This window comes from Bacillus rossius, assembly GCF_032445375.1.
Source record: "Bacillus rossius redtenbacheri isolate Brsri chromosome 4 unlocalized genomic scaffold, Brsri_v3 Brsri_v3_scf4_2, whole genome shotgun sequence".
NCBI classification, from domain to species: domain Eukaryota; kingdom Metazoa; phylum Arthropoda; class Insecta; order Phasmatodea; family Bacillidae; genus Bacillus; species Bacillus rossius.
Window position 1 is genome coordinate 5,202,741 of NW_026962011.1, and position 21,828 is coordinate 5,224,568.

At 39.3% G+C, this 21,828-nt stretch overlaps 1 protein-coding gene across 1 annotated transcript in view; it reads left to right on the plus strand.

Moving 5' to 3' along the window:
• LOC134542274 (uncharacterized) overlaps positions 1–16,825 on the plus strand; it is a 153,677-nt gene extending 136,852 nt beyond the window's left edge. Inside the window, exons 8-10 of the mRNA XM_063386395.1 lie at positions 2,433–2,651; positions 14,605–14,742; positions 16,817–16,825. Coding sequence (XP_063242465.1) covers positions 2,433–2,651; positions 14,605–14,742; positions 16,817–16,825 — 366 coding nt within the window. The remainder of the gene's footprint in view (positions 1–2,432; positions 2,652–14,604; positions 14,743–16,816) is intronic.
• The last annotated feature ends 5,003 nt before the right edge of the window (positions 16,826–21,828 follow it).

A 21,828-nucleotide genomic window follows, 5' to 3' on the forward strand; every position in this document is an offset into this window, starting at 1 on the left:
TATATGATTTGAATTCAGTTTTGGTTAACTGCTACTTAATTCCACGTTACATGCATTTCGGTGCTATATGGTGTACTAACTTGCATTTCGGTGTTATTTCTGTTTTATTTTAATTCACCAAATGATGTTGTCCTTAGTAACGGTACTTGATATATATATTATAAAGTGGCTTGTAATACGGGGTAAGCTTTTCAGTAAAAAAAAAAAAATCGGGAAAAAAATTAACATTTATAAAAGTCATTAAAGAGTTTAACTATCCACATTTGACGTAAACATATTGTGGTGGCATTTAACAAGAAAATTACAAGAGTTTATAAATAGTGTAGGGAGAGCCACTCTGTGTGTTTGCATCCACCTGTGTGTACAAGCACATCTGCTGGTGTTGTCTTGGAACAATTCCAAAGTTGGACTGAATGCAGGTCAATAAGCTATAATAAAAATTTAAAAAATGCTCACTGTCAGATAAGAATTTAGGGCGTTACAGCCACAATGGATGGTGAGCAGTACGAGGTGCTTGTTTTGCCAAGGTTACCCCTCAACAAGTAATTTTCATCCTGTTGTCACCAGACAAATGTCACAAATGTTTGAGCTAAAAGTCAACTCAACATCAGAAAGATTAAGAAAGGCCTGCAAAAGGAACTTGTAACCAAAGAAGCCATTGCTGAAGAAACTCTTTTATCACTTTGTATGCCCCAGCTTCTGATAATGTATTACATGACTACTTAGCATTCAATTTTAACAAACGCACGTGTTTTCAAATGCACACATCAATCTATACTACAACAGCTTATTCAGACAATAATTATGTTAGCAAATAGTGAAACACTTAGCACCATGTGCACAAAAATTAAGAGTAGTTCCATATCAGAGTTTTTCAGCCATTGTGCCCCAAAAATTTTGGTGGAAAAATATTTCAAAACCTTTTTTGAAACTTCATATATTTTTTATAAATTTTTAACATTGCCATAATTAATTACTTCAGTAATATGAAATTGATTTTTTTGTGTTATTTATTAACTTATTATTTTAACCTAGAAAACAAAACAATAAATAAATAATAATGTGTAAAATAATAGTACAAATATATCTCTACTAATATATATATATTTAATATTATAAAAGCGAAAGTGTGTTTGTCTTTTTGTCCTTTTTTCACGCTGCAACAGAGCAACAGATTGATTTTTTTTGCATATATCTAGATAATTTGTGGGCCGGAGAGTGACATGCTCTACAAATAATTACGAAATTCCATTCCTAAGGGGGTGAAAAATATATAATTCAGTTTTATAATAGAAAATCATAGGAGTTAGGTCATAGACACACAAACAGCAAATTTGTGTCATTTCTCTATGTCCGCCACACGGTCAAAATAGTAAGATCTGGCGACTTCCTATAGGCTACTTCTCCTTGGCGAAAACCATCCGCTTAGTGAAGCTCGCGGCTGCTAGCGAACTTTTGTCGATAGATGGCGTTGCCTTGAATTTGTAAAGAGCTATCTATCGTTTGGTGCGTCCGTCACGTCTTGCCTTACCACAAAAATGAAGCTGAAGTTTGCCGATGCGTAACTTTGATAGACCGAGAATGTGATATCAATGAGCCTTTAAAATCCAAATTTACCGTTTTTGACGTGACGTCTAATAAATCGATGAACGCAGGCTGCACGCACGAAAAAGTGTCCCGTTACGCTGTGTCCCGTTACGGTCATTGTACGCTTGCGCCGCATCTATCTCTCTTCTACTCGATTGGCCTATGCGTCCGAGGAGAGGTGAACTGTTTCGTCGACTTGTTATAAAGTGAAGTGAAAAGTTAATGTGGTTTTTATTGCTTATTGCAACAACAATTTCGGCAATAAAGGTTAATTTGTCTTGCATTTTAAAAATCTGATTACTAGTATAATTTCAAGTAACTTATTTATTCTTTTATTATTAAAAAAAAGTAGCATGTCGGCGAGTGCAGTAATAATAGGTTATGTTAGATATTTGATTATAGTTTATTTATATGAAAACTTGTTCATAATTATATTTAAACGAAAAGTTAATGTGGTTTTAATTTCTTATTACAACAATTTCGTCAATTAAGGTTCATTATTCTTGCATTTTAAAAATCTGATTACTAGTATAATTCAAGTATTTATTCTTTTATTATTAAAATAAAAATGATTCAATTTTATTCATAAAAGTATGCAATCATTTCATCAATGTTTTGTTATGACGTTGTCACGTTAAACTATCGTCCGTAAACCGACTTTACATACAACCAATTTTTTTTTTTACATGTGTATGTCCTACAGGCTTGGAACTCGGTGGTGATGTTCCTTACGTCACGATGTGTTTAGCCCGGGGGAACTTCAGTAGTACGTAGTTGCATCTCACAGGTTTCAGTGACTTACGATCAGGGTGGCGTGCTCCAAGTCGGTGTGTGGCTGGACGCAGGTGACCTCGGCGATGGTGCACACGTGCAGCGCCCCCGACCTCGGACCGCCGCTCGCGCAGGAGAGCTCGTCCATCGAGCGCCTGCCCGAGGAGAACGTGTCCATCGTGGAGACGGAGAGCCGCGACGAGCAGCCCGACACCGTCAAGGCCATCTCGTGCGGCACGGCGCGGCGCAAGCTGTACTTCAACCCCGCCTACTTCGAGCCGGAGATGCTGGCGGTGAGTCTGCTTACTAGTCAATCGTTACTAGGCACTTGCATTAAGACCCATTTTTTAAATGAAATAGGTGCCTAAATCTACGTCTCTATCCATATTCATTTCTCAATACATCTCTCACTTCCTTTATCTTTCTATCATGTTCTTAACATTACATTAATTGAACCTAAATGTGTCCACCATCAACATTTTTTTTCCCATCAGTTAAAACACGCTATGATGTACTGTGGGTTTTTGCGACGCGACGTTTTGCACCTCCGAGGTTAGTAGTGATACTTGAGTGTTGATTAGTTGTGTTTGATAACAGAACGACCAGTTCTAACTTGGTGCTCTCAATGGGTTTGTAATTTTTTTGTCAAAGCCAAGTAACTAATTAAAGGGGGATGCATATTTTGTACCGTCCATTGCTATTAACGAACACGCTTTAGTCCTCTACTGTAGTCCAATGCAAAGATGTTGGACTAGTGTTGAAATAGATAATCATGTATTTCAACACTATCATGCATCATGTTCAAGAGTTTCACAGGAGCAGGCTACGAGCGGGGGGGGGGCAGACGTTTAGTTAGTTACACTAGCAGCCAGCACAGTGGATGGTTGGTTGTGGTACGTTTACCTACAAGTTTGGCTTTGGGCGATAGCTCAGTGCTGATACTGATAGTTTAGTAAGGACAGTGCTACGATTGAATATTTGGCAAATAGCAGCGTAAGACTTGATTGGACAGGGCCATCTGTGGGGCTTGACTGCCTTCTTTCAATAAAGATCGCAGGCTTTCGCCGTCATTGTCTGGAGTTGCTTGCCTTGTGGGTTGTAGGTGAAAATATCACCGACAATTCGGTCAACGTTGCAGTGGCCATCATCAGGGAGCAGTTACCTACTGAGGTTATTAAAAGTTCTCTGTCTTTTAATACTCTCACTTGTCAGAGGAGTGTTTCCCGATTGGCTGCGGCTCTGGGCCAATCAGAGCATTCCTTTCTTCTGGTTGGCCTGTTGGTTTGGCCAATCGAAGTTGGGCTCCTTTCAACATGCCAGACATTGCCATCAGTGTGCTCGAGTGGACGAGCTGAGTAGTATATGATAGCCGGAGCTGGCCCAGGCGCCAGGCGCGTGGTGGTGGTGTCGGAGTCCGCCATCTTGGATTGTGACGTCACGGCGGCAAAAATTACTCAAAATTCCTCAAAAATGCCTCAAAATGACTCAAAATTGCCCGTTTTAAGAAAAAAATTCCCGTTTTCGAGGGAAAAATTCCCGTTTCGAGGGAAAATTTCCCGTTTTATTCCTTAAAAATCCCAGCGGCTGAAAATTCCTAAAACTGGCTTAAGCATCCTTAACTCAAGCCAACGTTAAGCCATTTATAGGATTATGACGTCACCGCTGCAGTTTCCGTTACGCCCGCCATCTTTAAATTTACTATCCAATTTTAATGAAATAGAAAAAATTTTTAAATTTATAAAAAAATTCAATTAATAAAATTTTAATAAAAAATATTTAAAAAACATACGTTAACGACACGGAGCTCGGTGTCCTCGGTTCGAACCAGGTGAGGGCGAAAAAAAATAAAAATGGCGACCGATCCTTCCACCACGGAAGTCACCTACAGACTAACCTACCACCACCAATAACAAGGTCAACTAGTATGATGTCATGTCCGCCATCTTGTCTTTGTCTGCTGGTAGCCATCATCATCTTGTTATCGTCGGCGAGAGTGCGCTGACGCCATGTTAGTTTAATTCTTATCCGCTAGAGTGCAGTAATAATTTATTATTGCTGTGTCACCCGCCATCTTGTCATTTGGCCGCCATCTTGGAATCGTGTAATTATTTAGCTAGAAATTCGGGAAAAATTCCAAAATTCATTAAATAAATCACTCATTAATTTACAGATTGATTCGATCAGTTTCAGTCCTTGGTTCGATACCCGACGAGAGTAAACAGTCGATCCTTCCTCCATGAAAGCTACCTAGACTGATCTATCACCACCAATACCAAGGTATATATCGTCAACTGGTATGACATCATGTCCGCCACCTTGTCTTCATCCACTGGAGACCACCATCTTGTTTTCGTCTGCTAGAGTGTGCCGATATCATGTAGTATAATTATCTGGTCACCACACCTTTGACCTTGACCTTGAAATTTGACCTTGACCTTGAAATTTGACCTTGACCTTGAAATTTGGCCTTGTCCTTGAACTTTGACCTTGACCTTCAAAATTGACCTTGACCTTGAAATTTGACCTTGACCTTGAAATTTGACCTTGACCTTGAAATTTGACCTTGACCTTGAAATTTGACCTTGACCTTGAAATTTTACTTTGTCCTTGAAATTTGACTTTGTCCTAGTCGACCATCATGGATCTGACATTTTATGTTCAGTACATGCTACCAGGAGCTACCACCTGCTGGAGTACACCATCTTGTGCGTGTACTCGTATTATAGAGTACATTTCCATCTGGTTAATTTTATTATAACCTGCTACATTGCAGTAATCATTTATTACCGAGGTGCCCCCGCCATCTTGAAATTCGGACGCCATCTTGAAATCATGTAATTATTTAGCTAGAAATGCAGGAAAAATTCCAATAGTCTCCGAAAAAAAATCAATTAATTTACAAATTGAATCGATGGATCCCTGTCCACGGTTCGATTCTTGACCAGAGACAGTTGTAACTAATTATTAAATAAATGTTAGATTCTGTTTTCCATTACCTTTCGCGGAGTTTATTAATCATTCACTCTACGAAAATCAACTCAAGTCATTTTACCGGACCAACGAATTAAATCAGTGCCCATTAGCCTATTATGAAAGTCTAATTTTTCAATAATCTGAATAACATATAAGCCGTTCATGTACAAAGCCACACATATAGATCAATTGCCTTCAGTCCATGAGACCGAGTCATGTCATTATCAGACGCATAGGCTAGTCATTTCAGGACCACATGACCTTCGTAATCCATCGTGACATTTTTATACATTCTAAAGGACCAAGTAACCTTGTAAAATATTTTAGTAACACCAAGAGGTGATAAACTAGTAAATATTCAATCACTACATTTTGTACTACGCGCAATCAACAAAAAAGGAAGCACCAACAACGAAAAGACAGCTCATTTGGAAGCACCGACAACGAAAAGGCAGCACCGCCAACGTAAATACAGCACATTTGGAAGCACCGACAACGAAAAGACAGCAGTGACAACGAAAAGACAGAACATTTGGAAGCACCGACAACGAAAAGGCACCACATTTGGAAGCACCAACATCTAAAAGACAACACCGCCATCGAAAAGGCAGCACATTTTGGAAGCACCGACAACGAAAAGGCAGCACCGCCAACGTAAATACAGCACATTTGGAAGCACCGACAACGAAAAGACAGCAGTGACAACGAAAAGACAGAACATTTGGAAGCACCGACAACGAAAAGGCACCACATTTGGAAGCACCAACATCTAAAAGACAACACCGCCATCGAAAAGGCAGCACATTTTGGAAGCACCAACAACGAAAAGGCAGCACCGTCATCGTAAAGGCACGGACCGCAAGACCGGGTCATGTCAATATCAGACATAAAGACCATGAACTCAGTACACACAGGAAAAAGGAATGTACACGCAGGAAAAAGGAATGTACACGCAGGAAAACGGAACGTACACGCTGGAAAACGGAATTTACACTCAGGAAAATGGAATGTACACGCAGGAAAACGGAACGTTCACGCAGGAAAACGGAATGTACACGCAGGAAAACGGAATTTACTCGCAGGAAAGCGGAACGTACACGCAGGAAAAACGGAACGTACACGCAGGAAAAACGGAACGTACACGCAGGAAAAACGGAACGTACACGCAGGAAAAACGGAACGTACACGCAGGAAAACGGAAGGTACACGCAGGAAAAAAGGAAAGTACACGCAGGAAAACGGAACGTACACGCAGAAAAACGGAACGTACACACAGGAAAACGGAACGTACACGTAGGAAAACGGAATTTACACACAGGAAAACAGAATGTACACGCAGGAAAACGGAATTTACACGCAGGAAAACGGAACGTACAAGCAGGAAAAACGGAACGTACACGCAGGAAAAACGGAACGTACACGCAGGAAAACGGAAGGTACACGCAGGAAAAACGGAACGTACGCGCAGGAAAACGGAACGTACACGCAGGAAAACGGAACGTACACACAGGAAAACGGAACGTACACGCAGGAAAACGGAACGTACACGCAGGAAAACGGAATTTACACACAGGAAAACAGAAAGTACACGCAGGAAAACGGAACGCACACGCAGGAAAACGGAACGTACACGCAGGAAAAAACGAAACGTACACACAGGAAACGGAACGTACACGCAGGAAACGGAATGATCACAGGCTCCAAAATTCATTGGCTCCAATATTCATTTACTCCAATATACATTGACTCCAATATTCATTGGCTCCATCAGTTATTGTCACCAACAGTCTTTTGGTTCCAAAAGTCTTTTGGCTCTAAATATATTTGGCTAGAATTCTTCGAGTCTAAGGGACTATGAGGCCACATGGCTACGAGTCTAAAATGATCTAGATATTTACGAGTTATACACGGCTTGCGAGGCTAGAGCTACGAAGCTTCTAGTTCACAAGTTTACGTGACTGCGAGGATACAGGACTACTAGTCTACATGAGTATATGACTACGAAGCTACTCGTCTACAAGGCTCCAATTGCAGCATCTATCTTTGTCAGAATTTTCTCTCTTGCTCCAACTGCACCACCACCATTATGTTATAAGATTACATGGATACTTGCTTACGTAGCTTCAAGTCTACGTGGCTCCAATATATCATGACTACGCGACTTTAAGCAATGAGGTTACGAGACTACGTGAATACAAATCTTCAAGTTTACGAGACTGCGAGGCTACAGAGCTACGAAGCCTCTAGAAAAAGAGTTTACGTGACTGCGAGGATAGAGGTCATCAAGTCTACATGAGTACTTGACTACGAAGCTACTCATCTACAAGGCTCCAGTTGCCGTATCTGTCTTCGACGGAATTTTCTCTTTTGTTCCATCTGCACCACCAGCATTATGTTATAAGATTACATGGATACTTGCCTACGTAGCTTCAAGTCTACGAGGCTCCATTACATCATGTCTACGCGACTACGAGCCATGAGGTTACGAGACTACGTGACTACGAATCTTCAAGTTGACGAGACTGCGAGGCTACAGATCTACGAAGCCTCTAGAAAACGAGTTTACGTGTCTGCATGGATACAGGAATACAAGTCTACAAGGCTACAATTACTACATTTGTCTTCGACGGAATTTTCTCTTTTACTACATCTGCTCAATCACCATTATGTTATAAGATTACAAGGCTACTTGCTTACGTAGCTTCAAGTCTACGAGGCTCCAATGCATCATGACTACGAGACTACGTGCCATGAGGTTACGAGACTATGCGATTGCATGTCTTCAAGGTTACGTGACCCCGAGGCTATAGGACTACCAAGCTTCCAGAACGTATGGTTACGAGACTGCATGACTAATTGGCGGCGCGGCTACGAAACTTCATGCCTCTAACTGACTACAATAGCACTATTCAGTGGTGAGAGTTAATTTATCTCATGCAAAGGTACTTGCTGCAAGTAGTTCCGCTTTTCAACATCAGATGACGTCACGTGTTGCTTGCAGGTAAATAATATTTATTTCTTATATGCGGGATGCTCACTATCGATCGCATAAGAAGGATGGCTTCGTTAGTCTCCCAGGAGAAGTAAGTTCGTCCTTCCTGCTAGTGCTTCTCAGATTTCTCACGGTCCACCATCTTGGATTGCGACGTTACGGCGACCATCTTTGATGGGTGTGACCTTGACCTTTGACCGAAACCGCAGGAATGATCGCAAGCACTCGGATTAATCATCAAAATATTGTTAAGAATAATCAGGAGCACACGGAGAAAACCATCACAGTATTGATAAGAATAATCAGAAGCACACGGAGAAAAACGACACATGTTTTCTTTGATATCATAAAATTACAGGAAAAAAAAATTAAAAAAAAAAAAATAAATTAATAAAAAAATTAAAAAAATTAAAAAATACATAAACTGATTCTGCTAGCTTGTAAACTTATCATTGTTGAGCAAAGATAGAGTTTTAGTACAAGCCAGAATTTTATGTATTTTTTAATTTTTTTAATTTTTTTATTAATTTATTTTTATTTTTAAATTTTTTTTCCTGTAATTTTATGATATCAAAGAAAACATGTGTCGTTTTTCTCCGTGTGCTTCTGATTATTCTTATCAATATTGTGATGGTTTTCTCCGTGTGCTCCTGATTATTCTTAACAATATTTTGATGATTAATCCGAGTGCTTGCGATCATTCCTGCGGTTTCGGTCAAAGGTCAAGGTCACACCCATCAAAGATGGTCGCCGTAACGTCGCAATCCAAGATGGTGGACCGTGAGAAATCTGAGAAGCACTAGCAGGAAGGACTAACTTCCTTCTCCTTGGAGACTAACGAAGCCATCCTTCTTATGCGATCGATAGTGAGCATCCCGCATATAAGAAATAAATATTATTTACCTGCAAGCAACACGTGACGTCATCTGATGTTGAAAAGCGGAACTACTTGCAGCAAGTACCTTTGCATGAGATAAATTAACTCTCACCACTGAATAGTGCTATTGTAGTCAGTTAGAGGCATGAAGTTTCGTAGCCGCGCCGCCAATTAGTCATGCAGTCTCGTAACCACACGTTCTGGAAGCTTGGTAGTCCTATAGCCTCGGGGTCACGTAACCTTGAAGACTTGCAATCGCATAGTCTCGTAACCTCATGGCACGTAGTCTCGTAGTCATGATGCATTGGAGCCTCGTAGACTTGAAGCTACGTAAGCAAGTAGCCTTGTAATCTTATAACATAATGGTGATTGAGCAGATGTAGTAAAAGAGAAAATTCCGTCGAAGACAAATGTAGTAATTGTAGCCTTGTAGACTTGTATTCCTGTATCCATGCAGACACGTAAACTCGTTTTCTAGAGGCTTCGTAGATCTGTAGCCTCGCAGTCTCGTCAACTTGAAGATTCGTAGTCACGTAGTCTCGTAACCTCATGGCTCGTAGTCGCGTAGACATGATGTAATGGAGCCTCGTAGACTTGAAGCTACGTAGGCAAGTATCCATGTAATCTTATAACATAATGCTGGTGGTGCAGATGGAACAAAAGAGAAAATTCCGTCGAAGACAGATACGGCAACTGGAGCCTTGTAGATGAGTAGCTTCGTAGTCAAGTACTCATGTAGACTTGATGACCTTTATCCTCGCAGTCACGTAAACTCTTTTTCTAGAGGCTTCGTAGCTCTGTAGCCTCGCAGTCTCGTAAACTTGAAGATTTGTATTCACGTAGTCTCGTAACCTCATTGCTTGAAGTCGCGTAGTCATGATATATTGGAGCCACGTAGACTTGAAGCTACGTAAGCAAGTATCCATGTAATCTTATAACATAATGGTGGTGGTGCAGTTGGAGCAAGAGAGAAAATTCTGACAAAGACAGATGCTGCAATTGGAGCCTTGTAGACGAGTAGCTTCGTAGTCAAGTACTCATGTAGACTAGTAGTCCTGTATCCTCGCAGTCACGTAAACTTGTGAACTAGAAGCTTCGTAGCTCTAGCCTCGCAAGCCGTGTATAACTCGTAAATATCTAGATCATTTTAGACTCGTAGCCATGTGGCCTCATAGTCTCTTAGACTCGAAGAATTCTAGCCAAATATATTTAGAGCCAAAAGACTTTTGGAACCAAAAGACTGTTGGTGACAATGACTGATGGAGCCAATGAATATTGGAGTCAATGTATATTGGAGTAAATGAATATTGGAGCCAATGAATTTTGGAGCCTGTGATCATTCCGTTTCCTGCGTGTACGTTCCGTTTCCTGTGTGTACGTTTCGTTTTTTCCTGCGTGTACGTTCCGTTTTCCTGCGTGTACGTTCCGTTTTCCTGCGTGTACTTTCTGTTTTCCTGCGTGTAAATTCCATTTTCCTGCGTGTACGTTCCGTTTTCCTGCGTGTACATTCCGTTTTCCTGCGTGTACGTTCCGTTTTCCTGCGTGTACGTTCCGTTTTCCTGTGTGTACGTTCCGTTTTCCTGCGTGTACGTTCCGTTTTCCTGCGTGTACCTTCCGTTTTTCCTGCGTGTACCTTCCGTTTTCCTGCGTGTACGTTCCGTTTTTCCTGCGTGTACGTTCCGTTTTTCCTGCGTGTACGTTCCGTTTTCCTGCGTGTAAATTCCGTTTTCCTGCGTGTACATTCTGTTTTCCTGTGTGTAAATTCCGTTTTCCTGCGTGTACGTTCCGTTTTCCTGCGTGTATGTTCCGTTTTCCTGCGTGTACGTTCCGTTTTCCTGTGTGTACGTTTCCGTTTTCCTGCGTGTACGTTCCATTTTCCTGCGTGTACGTTCCGTTTTTCCTGCGTGTACCTTCCGTTTTCCTGCGTGTACGTTCCGTTTTTCCTGCGTGTACGTTCCGTTTTTCCTGCGTGTACGTTCCGATTTCCTGCGTGTACATTCCGTTTTCCTGCGTGTAAATTCCCTTTTCCTACGTGTACGTTCCGTTTACCTGCGTGTACGTTCCGTTTTCCTGCGTGTACGTTCCGTTTTCCTGCGTGTACGTTCCGTTTTCCTGAGTGTACGTTCCGTTTTCCTGCGTGTACGTTCCTTTTTCCTGCGTGTACCTTCCGTTTTCCTGCGTGTACGTTCCGTTTTTCCTGCGTGTACGTTCCGTTTTTCCTGCGTGTAAATTCAGTTTTCCTGCGTGTACATTCCGTTTTCCTGCGTGAACGTTCCGTTTTCCTGCGTGTACATTCCATTTTCCTGAGTGTAAATTCCGTTTCCCAGCGTGTACGTTCTGTTTTCCTGCGTGTACATTCCTTTTTCCTGCGTGTACATTCCTTTTACTGTGTGTACTGAGTTCATGGTCTTTATGTCTGATATTGACATGACCCGGTCTTGCGGTCCGTGCCTTTACGATGACGGTGCTGCCTTTTCGTTGTCGGTGCTTCCAAAATGTGCTGCCTTTTCGATGGCGGTGTTGTCTTTTAGATGTTGGTGCTTCCAAATGTGGTGCCTTTTCGTTGTCGGTGCTTCCAAATGTTCTGTCTTTTCGTTGTCACCGCTGTCTTTTCGTTGTCGGTGCTTCCAAATGTGCTGTATTTACGTTGGCGGTGCTGCCTTTTCGTTGCCGGTGCTTCCAAAATGTGCTGCCTTTTCGATGGCGGTGTTGTCTTTTAGATGTTGGTGCTTCCAAATGTGGTGCCTTTTCGTTGTCTGTGCTTCCAAATGTTCTGTCTTTTCGTTGTCACTGTTGTCTTTTCGTTGTCGGTGCTTCCAAATGTGCTGTATTTACGTTGGCGGTGCTGCCTTTTCGTTGTCGGTGCTTCCAAATGAGCTGTCTTTTCGTTGTTGGTGCTTCCTTTTTTGTTGATTGCGCGTAGTACAAAATGTAGTGATTGAATATTTACTAGTTTATCACCTCTTGGTGTTACTAAAATATTTTACAAGGTTACTTGGTCCTTTAGAATGTATAAAAATGTCACGATGGATTACGAAGGTCATGTGGTCCTGAAATGACTAGCCTATACGTCTGATAATGACATGACTCGGTCTCATGGACTGAAGGCAATTGATCTATATGTGTGGCTTTGTACATGAACGGCTTATATGTTATTCAGATTATTGAAAAATTAGACTTTCATAATAGGCTAATCGGCACTGATTTAATTCGTTGGTCCGGTATAATGACTTGAGTTGATTTTCGTAGAGTGAATGATTAATAAACTCCGCGAAAGGTAATGGAAAACAGAACCTAACATTTATTTAATAATTAGTTACAACTGTCTCTGGTCAAGAATCGAACCGTGGACAGGGATCCATCGATTCAATTTGTAAATTAATTGATTTTTTTTCGGAGACTATTGGAATTTTTCCCGCATTTCTAGCTAAATAATTACATGATTTCAAGATGGCGTCCGAATTTCAAGATGGCGGGGGCACCTCGGTAATAAATGATTACTGCAATGTAGCGGGTTATAATAAAATTAACCAGATGGAAATGTACTCTATAATACGAGTACACGCACAAGATGGTGTACTCCAGCAGGTGGTAGCTCCTGGTAGCATGTACTGAACATAAAATGTCAGATCCATGATGGTCGACTAGGACAAAGTCAAATTTCAAGGACAAAGTAAAATTTCAAGGTCAAAGTCAAATTTCAAGGTCAAGGTCAAATTTCAAGGTCAAGGTCAAATTTCAAGGTCAAGGTCAAATTTCAAGGTCAAGGTCAAATTTCAAGATCAAGGTCAAATTTGAAGGTCAAGGTCAAAGTTCAAGGTCAAGGCCAAATTTCAAGGTCAAGGTCAAATTTCAAGGTCAAGGTCAAATTTCAAGGTCAAGGTCAAAGGTGTGGTGACCAGATAATTATACTACATGATATCGGCACACTCTAGCAGACGAAAACAAGATGGTGGTCTCCAGTGGATGAAGACAAGGTGGCGGACATGATGTCATACCAGTTGACGATATATACCTTGGTATTGGTGGTGATAGATCAGTCTAGGTAGCTTTCATGGAGGAAGGATCGACTGTTTACTCTCGTCGGGTATCGAACCAAGGACTGAAACTGATCGAATCAATCTGTAAATTAATGAGTGATTTATTTAATGAATTTTGGAATTTTTCCCGAATTTCTAGCTAAATAATTACACGATTCCAAGATGGCGGCCAAATGACAAGATGGCGGGTGACACAGCAATAATAAATTATTACTGCACTCTAGCGGATAAGAATTAAACTAACATGGCGTCAGCGCACTCTCGCCGACGATAACAAGATGATGATGGCTACCAGCAGACAAAGACAAGATGGCGGACATGACATCATACTAGTTGACCTTGTTATTGGTGGTGGTAGGTTAGTCTGTAGGTGACTTCCGTGGTGGAAGGATCGGTCGCCATTTTTATTTTTTTTCGCCCTCACCTGGTTCGAACCGAGGACACCGAGCTCCGTGTCGTTAACGTATGTTTTTTAAATATTTTTTATTAAAATTTTATTAATTGAATTTTTTTATAAATTTAAAAATTTTTTCTATTTCATTAAAATTGGATAGTAAATTTAAAGATGGCGGGCGTAACGGAAACTGCAGCGGTGACGTCATAATCCTATAAATGGCTTAACGTTGGCTTGAGTTAAGGATGCTTAAGCCAGTTTTAGGAATTTTCAGCCGCTGGGATTTTTAAGGAATAAAACGGGAAATTTTCCCTCGAAACGGGAATTTTTCCCTCGAAAACGGGAATTTTTTTCTTAAAACGGGCAATTTTGAGTCATTTTGAGGCATTTTTGAGGAATTTTGAGTAATTTTTGCCGCCGTGACGTCACAATCCAAGATGGCGGACTCCGACACCACCACCACGCGCCTGGCGCCTGGGCCAGCTCCGGCTATCATATACTACTGAGCTGCAATGCTAAAGGACCTGTGGCCTTGACTTTCTGATTAAAAATTTGCACATGATTTTGTCCATTACCGGTTTTGTGGCAGGTTGGTAGCACAAATCATTCACATGTTATGTGAAATTTAGCCTGGTTTTTGCACTAAAAGATTACTTTAGCATTACCTGATGCTGATTTGGAATTTGTTTACAAACTAGTTGGACTTGTCCACCAAAGACACACTTTGGAAGTTAAAACATGTGCCAATAAAAAACAAAGGACTCACAAATAAGAAAAATGTAATATAAAAGAGAATTTCTTAAGGTACTATAAAAATTTGAAATATGTTTAGTGAATATAGAGTATGATATAAAACACTGCCAGTTTTTATAATACTGATGTCATCACGCTCCCCCTTGTAAATGAAAACCGTCTCACGATAGTTGTTTAAAAGTAACTAACAAAGTATGTACCTATTTGTGTGTTACAGGATCCTCCAGCAGCAGCCATAGAGTTCCTTACCAAAATCAGAGAAGTTATTTCTATTGCAAAGCACAAAATGTCTGCAAAACGGTTTTTGCCAAGCCTGATTAGGATACCTGAGGAGGAAATACCTCCACCATTTACAGTCAGTCTCAAAAGGGAGAACAGCCGGAAAAGAGGCTGTATAGACTGCTCATCATGTGCCGCTGATATGCCACTTCCTCTCACACAACCTTTGCCCGACTTCCCTGCATGTCGTGCATGTTGCTCGTCTGAAAGCAAACAGCTCAGTATCAGGAAGTGGTTAGAAGATGTGCCCGATGCGAAATCACAACTCCCACCACCCAGAGTTAAGAAAAAAGCTCCACCACAACCAGACGACAGTCACAAAAAGTCACCACCAATTCAAAGGCCAAAAGAAAGTCCACCGAAACCACCTCCCATTCCTGTACTGCCTCCAACACAAAACAATGAACCTGATGACATGGTGGCACCGGTCAGAACTAAGCTCATGGATGCAGTCATCAAAGAAATGGTGGTTCAGAGAGGACTAGATGTAGGCAAAGGTCTGGAATATGAGGCGGACAGTTTAGAGAGAACAGCAACAATGGAGAAAGCTACATCCACACCAAGAGAATATAGTGATTTACATAAGAAACTGCCTTCCTTTATTAACAGTCAAACATCATCCACCAAAAACATTTGTAATGGTTTACACAATGATAAATTTACACTGCACCCTCCTTTAGATGAGCATGACTATGAGGCAATAATACCAAATAGTGGCAGTGATATGACCAACAATGAAATAAAGCTACTCAGCCTACCTGAGATACTGAACAATGTTGGTTACAGCCTGGTAAGTGAGGTATATGTAAATGATGGTTACAATTCCAGGAGTTCACCAAGCAATAGCAGCAACTCTTCTCCCAGCGGCCCCAGAATACGTTATGATGAGCCCGGTCATCTAACTATTTGTGTGGAAGACTCACCAGAGAATTATCAACAAAATCCAGATGACTCTGATTCCTTCGAGCCAGATACGCTGGACAGAAAACCAATAAAAATAAAACCAGATGCTGGAGAAAAAACAGTTGCGGAAAACTATCCTGACTCACTGGAGAGGCCAATGCAAATCCTCCTACGTTCAACAGGCAGCTTCCGGAGTGATACTCTCACTCAAGCTAATGGTTCCCCCGAAATGTTCGTTACATCTCCTTTGGACAGAAAATTTGGCAGTTTGCGTGAAATTTACGAGTTTAGGTCTCGTCGCATGAATGGCGTGGATGATACGTCCAGCATGGCTGGGTCCACCAAATCTTTCCGTAGCGATACAGAATACTGTGTAGCCTCTTGGAGGCGAGGCAGGATTATAGATCCTGACGATAGACTGGCACGGAGGCAAAGGCGGCCTTCACCTCCACTAATTTATCAGAATGAAATAGCTCCTCCACCTTTACCACCCAAAACCAGATGCCCTTACTACGAAGATCCTCCTCCACCTAGACCTGCATACAATACACAAACACCTTCGTTACCACCTAAAAACCCCAAGCCACCTTTACCGCCAAAAAACGGGGCGGACAGAAGCATCAGGCACGAGAGAATTGCTCCATCAGACAGCTCTGCACGTAGGCAGCGATCCTCTGTACCTCATCTTGTATCCTACGGCGGAGAATCCACCCTCTCATCTGCCACTACCGCTTGTCCAGATTCTCTCTCCAGCGGGTCTGGTGCTTCTGTTGACAGCCTCAACACTTCTGATGGTGGTGGCGGAGACTACGAAGAATTCTGCGTGATGCCACAGTCAGACCTAGTGAAGCCAGTAGGCATCAATGGACAGTTCATCCTACGGACACCAGCAGGACAGTCAAGCAACTGCATTCCAAATCCAGGCAGTGTACGAGAGACCAGACTGAAAGTCTCCAAGGACCTACTGCGGCACATGAGGGACAAGCGTGGAAGTGAATCGGTGAAGAAAAACTGGCGAAGGATAGTGGCAAGGGTAGGGACGAAACCGGAAGACTCTGGGTACCTCAGCACTGATTCCAACGAGTCTCTGAGGCATAAGAAGCACGACTCAAGACCGGGAAGTGTCAGTGAAACAGACGAGTCGCTATTTGATGGTGCGAGTGAATCGGGTGCGGAAAGTATTGCCACGGACTCGTTCTTCTTTGGTGGAAACTTTCGTAAGAGGTCAACGTGTGGTGTAATTGCAGAGTCTGTAGACAGTGGGGTGGGTTCAGAACTGATAGGGTTGGTGGGGAGATCTCATGAAGCAACAATTGAGGACAGTAGCAGTGACTCTGAAAATGTAAGTTTTGTTACTGTGTTACCTCCAGGAAGTGGTCGGCGAAGTGCGCTACGTTGCTGATCAAGGACAGAAAGCAAGATATGCTTTCATAATTGATTGTAGATAAAATACTTAGCTTAGTTTAATAGTTTAATTGTAACTTGATTATAGTAATAGGGGTGTGCGAACCCATGTTTTTTTAGGCTTGAACCAAACTGTTACTGGTTCCCTGTGTGAATCCTGGATTATTACAAATTACTTATAACCCATAACTCACAATACAACATGCCAAATAACTCAAGTGAAACATTTAACATTACAATGAAATTAACTTTTACAAAATTTTTGACTACATTACTCTTGATAGCCAAGAGGCAAAATTATATATAGCAAACCATCTATAGCAAGCCATGCTGCAAAATAATTAACAAACTATTAACATTAAACAATTTTGAAAGAGCAGGCCAAAGGAAACTAAGACAATGTACACTTTCACTCGTCAACCCAACAGACTCACTGTCTCAAGAAAGTAAGGGCTCAAGAGACAAGGCACTCCAAATCACAAGTTAGACCTTAACAACACTCGCTCTATCAAGGTGTTCATACACATCTATAATAAAATTTCCCTGACTTTTTCCTACCACAACTCAAAATATCCCTAACTATTTTTAAAAATAACTTACATATTTTTGGAATTTTCTTAATGAAATAAAGGAAATCCAGGCTTCACCACCCCACATAGCTGGCCTAGTTCAAACAAAACCTTACATATGCCATTTTATAGTGTGTATGACTATGCTCTAAAATACCATCTGAAAAAAAAAATGCTTTCACAGTCTGAGTGATGGCAGACTAGAGCATAATAATATATTTCTCGAAATTACTATCACTGGGAAATTTCCATTAACTTTCCCATATTTCAAGGAAATTTCCTGACCTTCCCTGACCAATTTCCCTGAATTTACAGAATTAGGACACTAACTATGCCATTACCTTGCAACCATTCTATTCAGAAAGTGAACCAAACCCCGCAAGGCATCTGAAACAGGAGGGAGAGAAAAAGAGGTATGAGGGGGTAAAAATGCCACGAGCGAAGAAGAAAAGAACGGTGCATGGCAGGTGGTCTACACATATAATCTGTAGGGACCACTCAACAACAACCAGTGACACTTTTCAAGAAATACTTAATTTTTTATTTTTTTTTTAATAATTTTGATTCCAATATTCAAATACTGTGAGAGGTTACCTACCGAAATAGTCTGGCAAAATTTCATCAACATGCATTCAATATAACATAATAAAAATATGACTTAAAATAATAAATTAAAACATTTTATAGTTTCATGAGTTTGTTTTACATCCACTGCTGCTCCCTGCACATGTGGCCTTTTAAGCCTCATGGTCACAAGAGGTCACAGTCAACTCTTTTTTGTAGGAATACATTTTAAAAAATTGTGTACGCTGAGATGATTACAAATATTCAGAACCTTAAAGAGAGCACCACTGCAGAAATTGCAACTGTAACTGTGGACATGATTCAGAAAACATGGCAGAAGATTGATTATCATCTAGATGTTACCAGAGCTAAAATGGCAGCCAAATAGAAGCGAACTAAACTTAAACTTAAACTTTAACATAAACTTTTCTAAACATTTTAAGATGCTTCACATGTGTATCAATTAAATGCTTCTTTTACAATTTCAGTTTAGAATCCCAGCAATCATTCTCAATTGACACTGTAATTCAATAGATGTTATGACAATGGCACAGCGTTGAAGGGTTACAGCTTCAGTTCATACTTAACTTTAGCAAGACAGACTCTAAACGAACTACTTTTTGGTTCTGCTCGCTGTTCGAAAATAAAAATGTTCGCACACACCTCGACTAGTAATTTGAATGACAAAGCATACACAAAATAATTTCTGAAAAAATAGCTATGTGTCATTTTAGAATATTTTGATGCCTAAAACTACTTTATTGTTTGTAAGTACTACCACATTACAAAATGTGATTTTGTGCTAATTCTGACTGACCTTTAGTATAATAATATGAACATATAGTATAAAATATTTCATCCTCACACATCATAGTCTTTTATAAATGAAATGTAGATATATCAGATATTTAAGAGGTATATATATTTTCTAAACCAAATGTGTTAAATAATCAACCACTTATGAATTTTAATTGATTTTATCAGAACCAGTATTTTCATGATGTATTTTTTTAAATATGAATATAAATGTCTGTAGATACTATAATTTAAAATTGTTATAGGTATGAATGAATACTATTAAAAAGACAGTGTACATATTTTTTTATGTAGGTATTATATAGTTTTATAAATTAATTATTTCTGTACATACTTGTTATACATCATTTTTAAAATGATGTACTTTGTAAAATTTAATGAAGTTGTGATACTCCAAAGGCCGACAGTGCAATGTTTGTATATAAATAATTTAAGATATTTAAGCATTATTCCTGTTATATAATTAATGTTGTGTTTATGTAGATTTCAGTAGTAAAATATTAGTAAAATAGATCATACATATATAATACTTGTAAGAAATGTGAAGTGCTTTAGTGGCCAGTAAGCAAAAAAAGTGCTGTTTCACATAAATTAATTAACCCAAAGCGCTACATTACCAGGGGCTGGAAAAATTAGCATCTACTTTTTCCCCAAAATTAGCATATTTATTTTAAAAATTGGCATCTATTTTTGTGAAATTAGCATTTCAGTGCAGTATTCTAAACTAAAATATTAAGAACATCATATATTACAAAGTAAAATGTTTTCATAATATCAGAAATTCTCATAAAACAAAATAATTGAAGTTCTTAATTTTAAAATAACAAACGGAACTGTTACCCAGTTTAACATTGTAAGTATATACAAAATACATGATATATAAAAATTAAAATAAATAAAAGTGATTATATTGGGATTCAAATATAAAAATGGTTACTTTGTCTCTATTTGCTATTACTTTTTGTCCCGTGATGAAAGCAATCGTAGGTTATGGTTATGTATTTGTAAGAGGCGTATGCACCAATATTAATGGAAGTTTCTGGTATTGACTATAAAAGTGTTGGATGGGCGCTTCCATGTACCTGACATAGTGTACAGAAACTGGCAGGTGTGATGGGTAAGACAAAGTATCTTGGGCTTAGTGTGACAGGAATTTACCTGCTGTTGTACATTCATATTTATTTGTTCATTCTTTAGTCATGGTTATTAGTGGTTGTGTATTACATAATGTTGGTTTTGTTGCTACATAATAAAATAGAAACTTTTATTGTTGGAGAGCTATTTTAATTTGTATGCACCATCTTCCATAAATAAAATTTTTATTGCAGCTATTGAAAACTTGTAACAGCTTTGTATTTTAGTCATGGTAAGACATGGGAATTTAACTGGCCTTAAATGAGGCTAATAATATTAATCTGCACAATATTCAACACGCTACAAGATAACACTAGTAAGGTTTTTCTAACAGTTCATCACTTCTAACCACATGAACAACTTCTCTCACAAAACATTCACCTAACATTTGGCATGGGTACTAAAGAAGTTTATGTTTTTTATTGCATGTTCAAACAAGCATATCACTGTCTATGTGGCTAGGAGGGGGCTCATTAAAAATACATGATGCAAATATCACATGATAGCATGATATCAGGCCAGGTTCAAATGTGTTAACCTCATATCTGCATGCTTCCACATTATAGGCTCTCTCCTGCTTGAAATCAAGTACCAGTAATTAATTCAAACAAACTTGAATCCTTCGATACATTCATTGATTCGTACTATGACATTCATTTGCAAAAACCGAATTTATATGAATTCCTGGTCAACACCAAGGATTAAAAAAAAACGAAGTTCATGTGGAAGGTTTCAATCCGGCAAATTCAAGGTTACAGCCATGACGGATTAGAAAGTTTGCCAAATTATTGAATGTCAATATAGTTTTAACATGACTACCAAAGAAAAATTAATAATAAATCAACAATTCTACTAAAAAAAATTCAAATAAGCTGCAGTATACAACTGTATGTAGTGGCTCAAATGGTGCCGGACTGCTAGGGTTAAGAAATTATGGTTTTATTTTTGGACGAATTTTGTTTTTAAAACAGGAGATTTCAGTGTTTAACACAGGAGATTTTGGTGTTATTTATTTTATTTTCATACATTATGTTTATTAAAAAAAATGTTTATTATTTAGCAAATGTGTATGAAAAAAATATTTCTAAATACTTATTTCACAATTTTGACTGACACATTTTGCACTTCTTATACAATAAAATAATTTGTAAAAAGCTCATCTCAAAAAGAACTACTCTGAAAAATAAATATAAATTGGTATATTTTTGAGTGTTTGAACATGTGCCAAAGTGATTAATGTAAAATATGTAACTTATAAGAGATGCTTATCAAACAACTTTAAATTAATTATTCTCAATTGATTTAGTTTATACATTTTGGTCCTGAAGTAATGGTATATAATTACATTCAATTAATTTACGATAATAAAAGGTAACATAGTTATGGTTTCAGTTAAGTTTTGTCAAAATGCTGGTTAATTTCATGTTTTTAATCAAATTTTGGTGCTAAATGATGCATTTAACTTGCATTTCATATTTTATTTCGTACCAACATGCTTTGTGGTGCTATATCGGTTTTATCGCAATTCACCATATAATCTTGCCCCTATGATAACAGAATATGCCAAACCTGAGAATGTTGAGTTAAACTCTCACTGTACACATTACACCATGCGGACTGCCAGTAAGTACTAGCTCTGCATGCAGTTTGGTTTGTCAGATCTTAAACAGATGATTTTGATGGCTAACTCACTATGGTTACCAGTTTTGTAATATTTCTGGCCCACCTAGCAATTCCACTGCTTCAGCATCTAATACTTAGTTTGAAGTGTG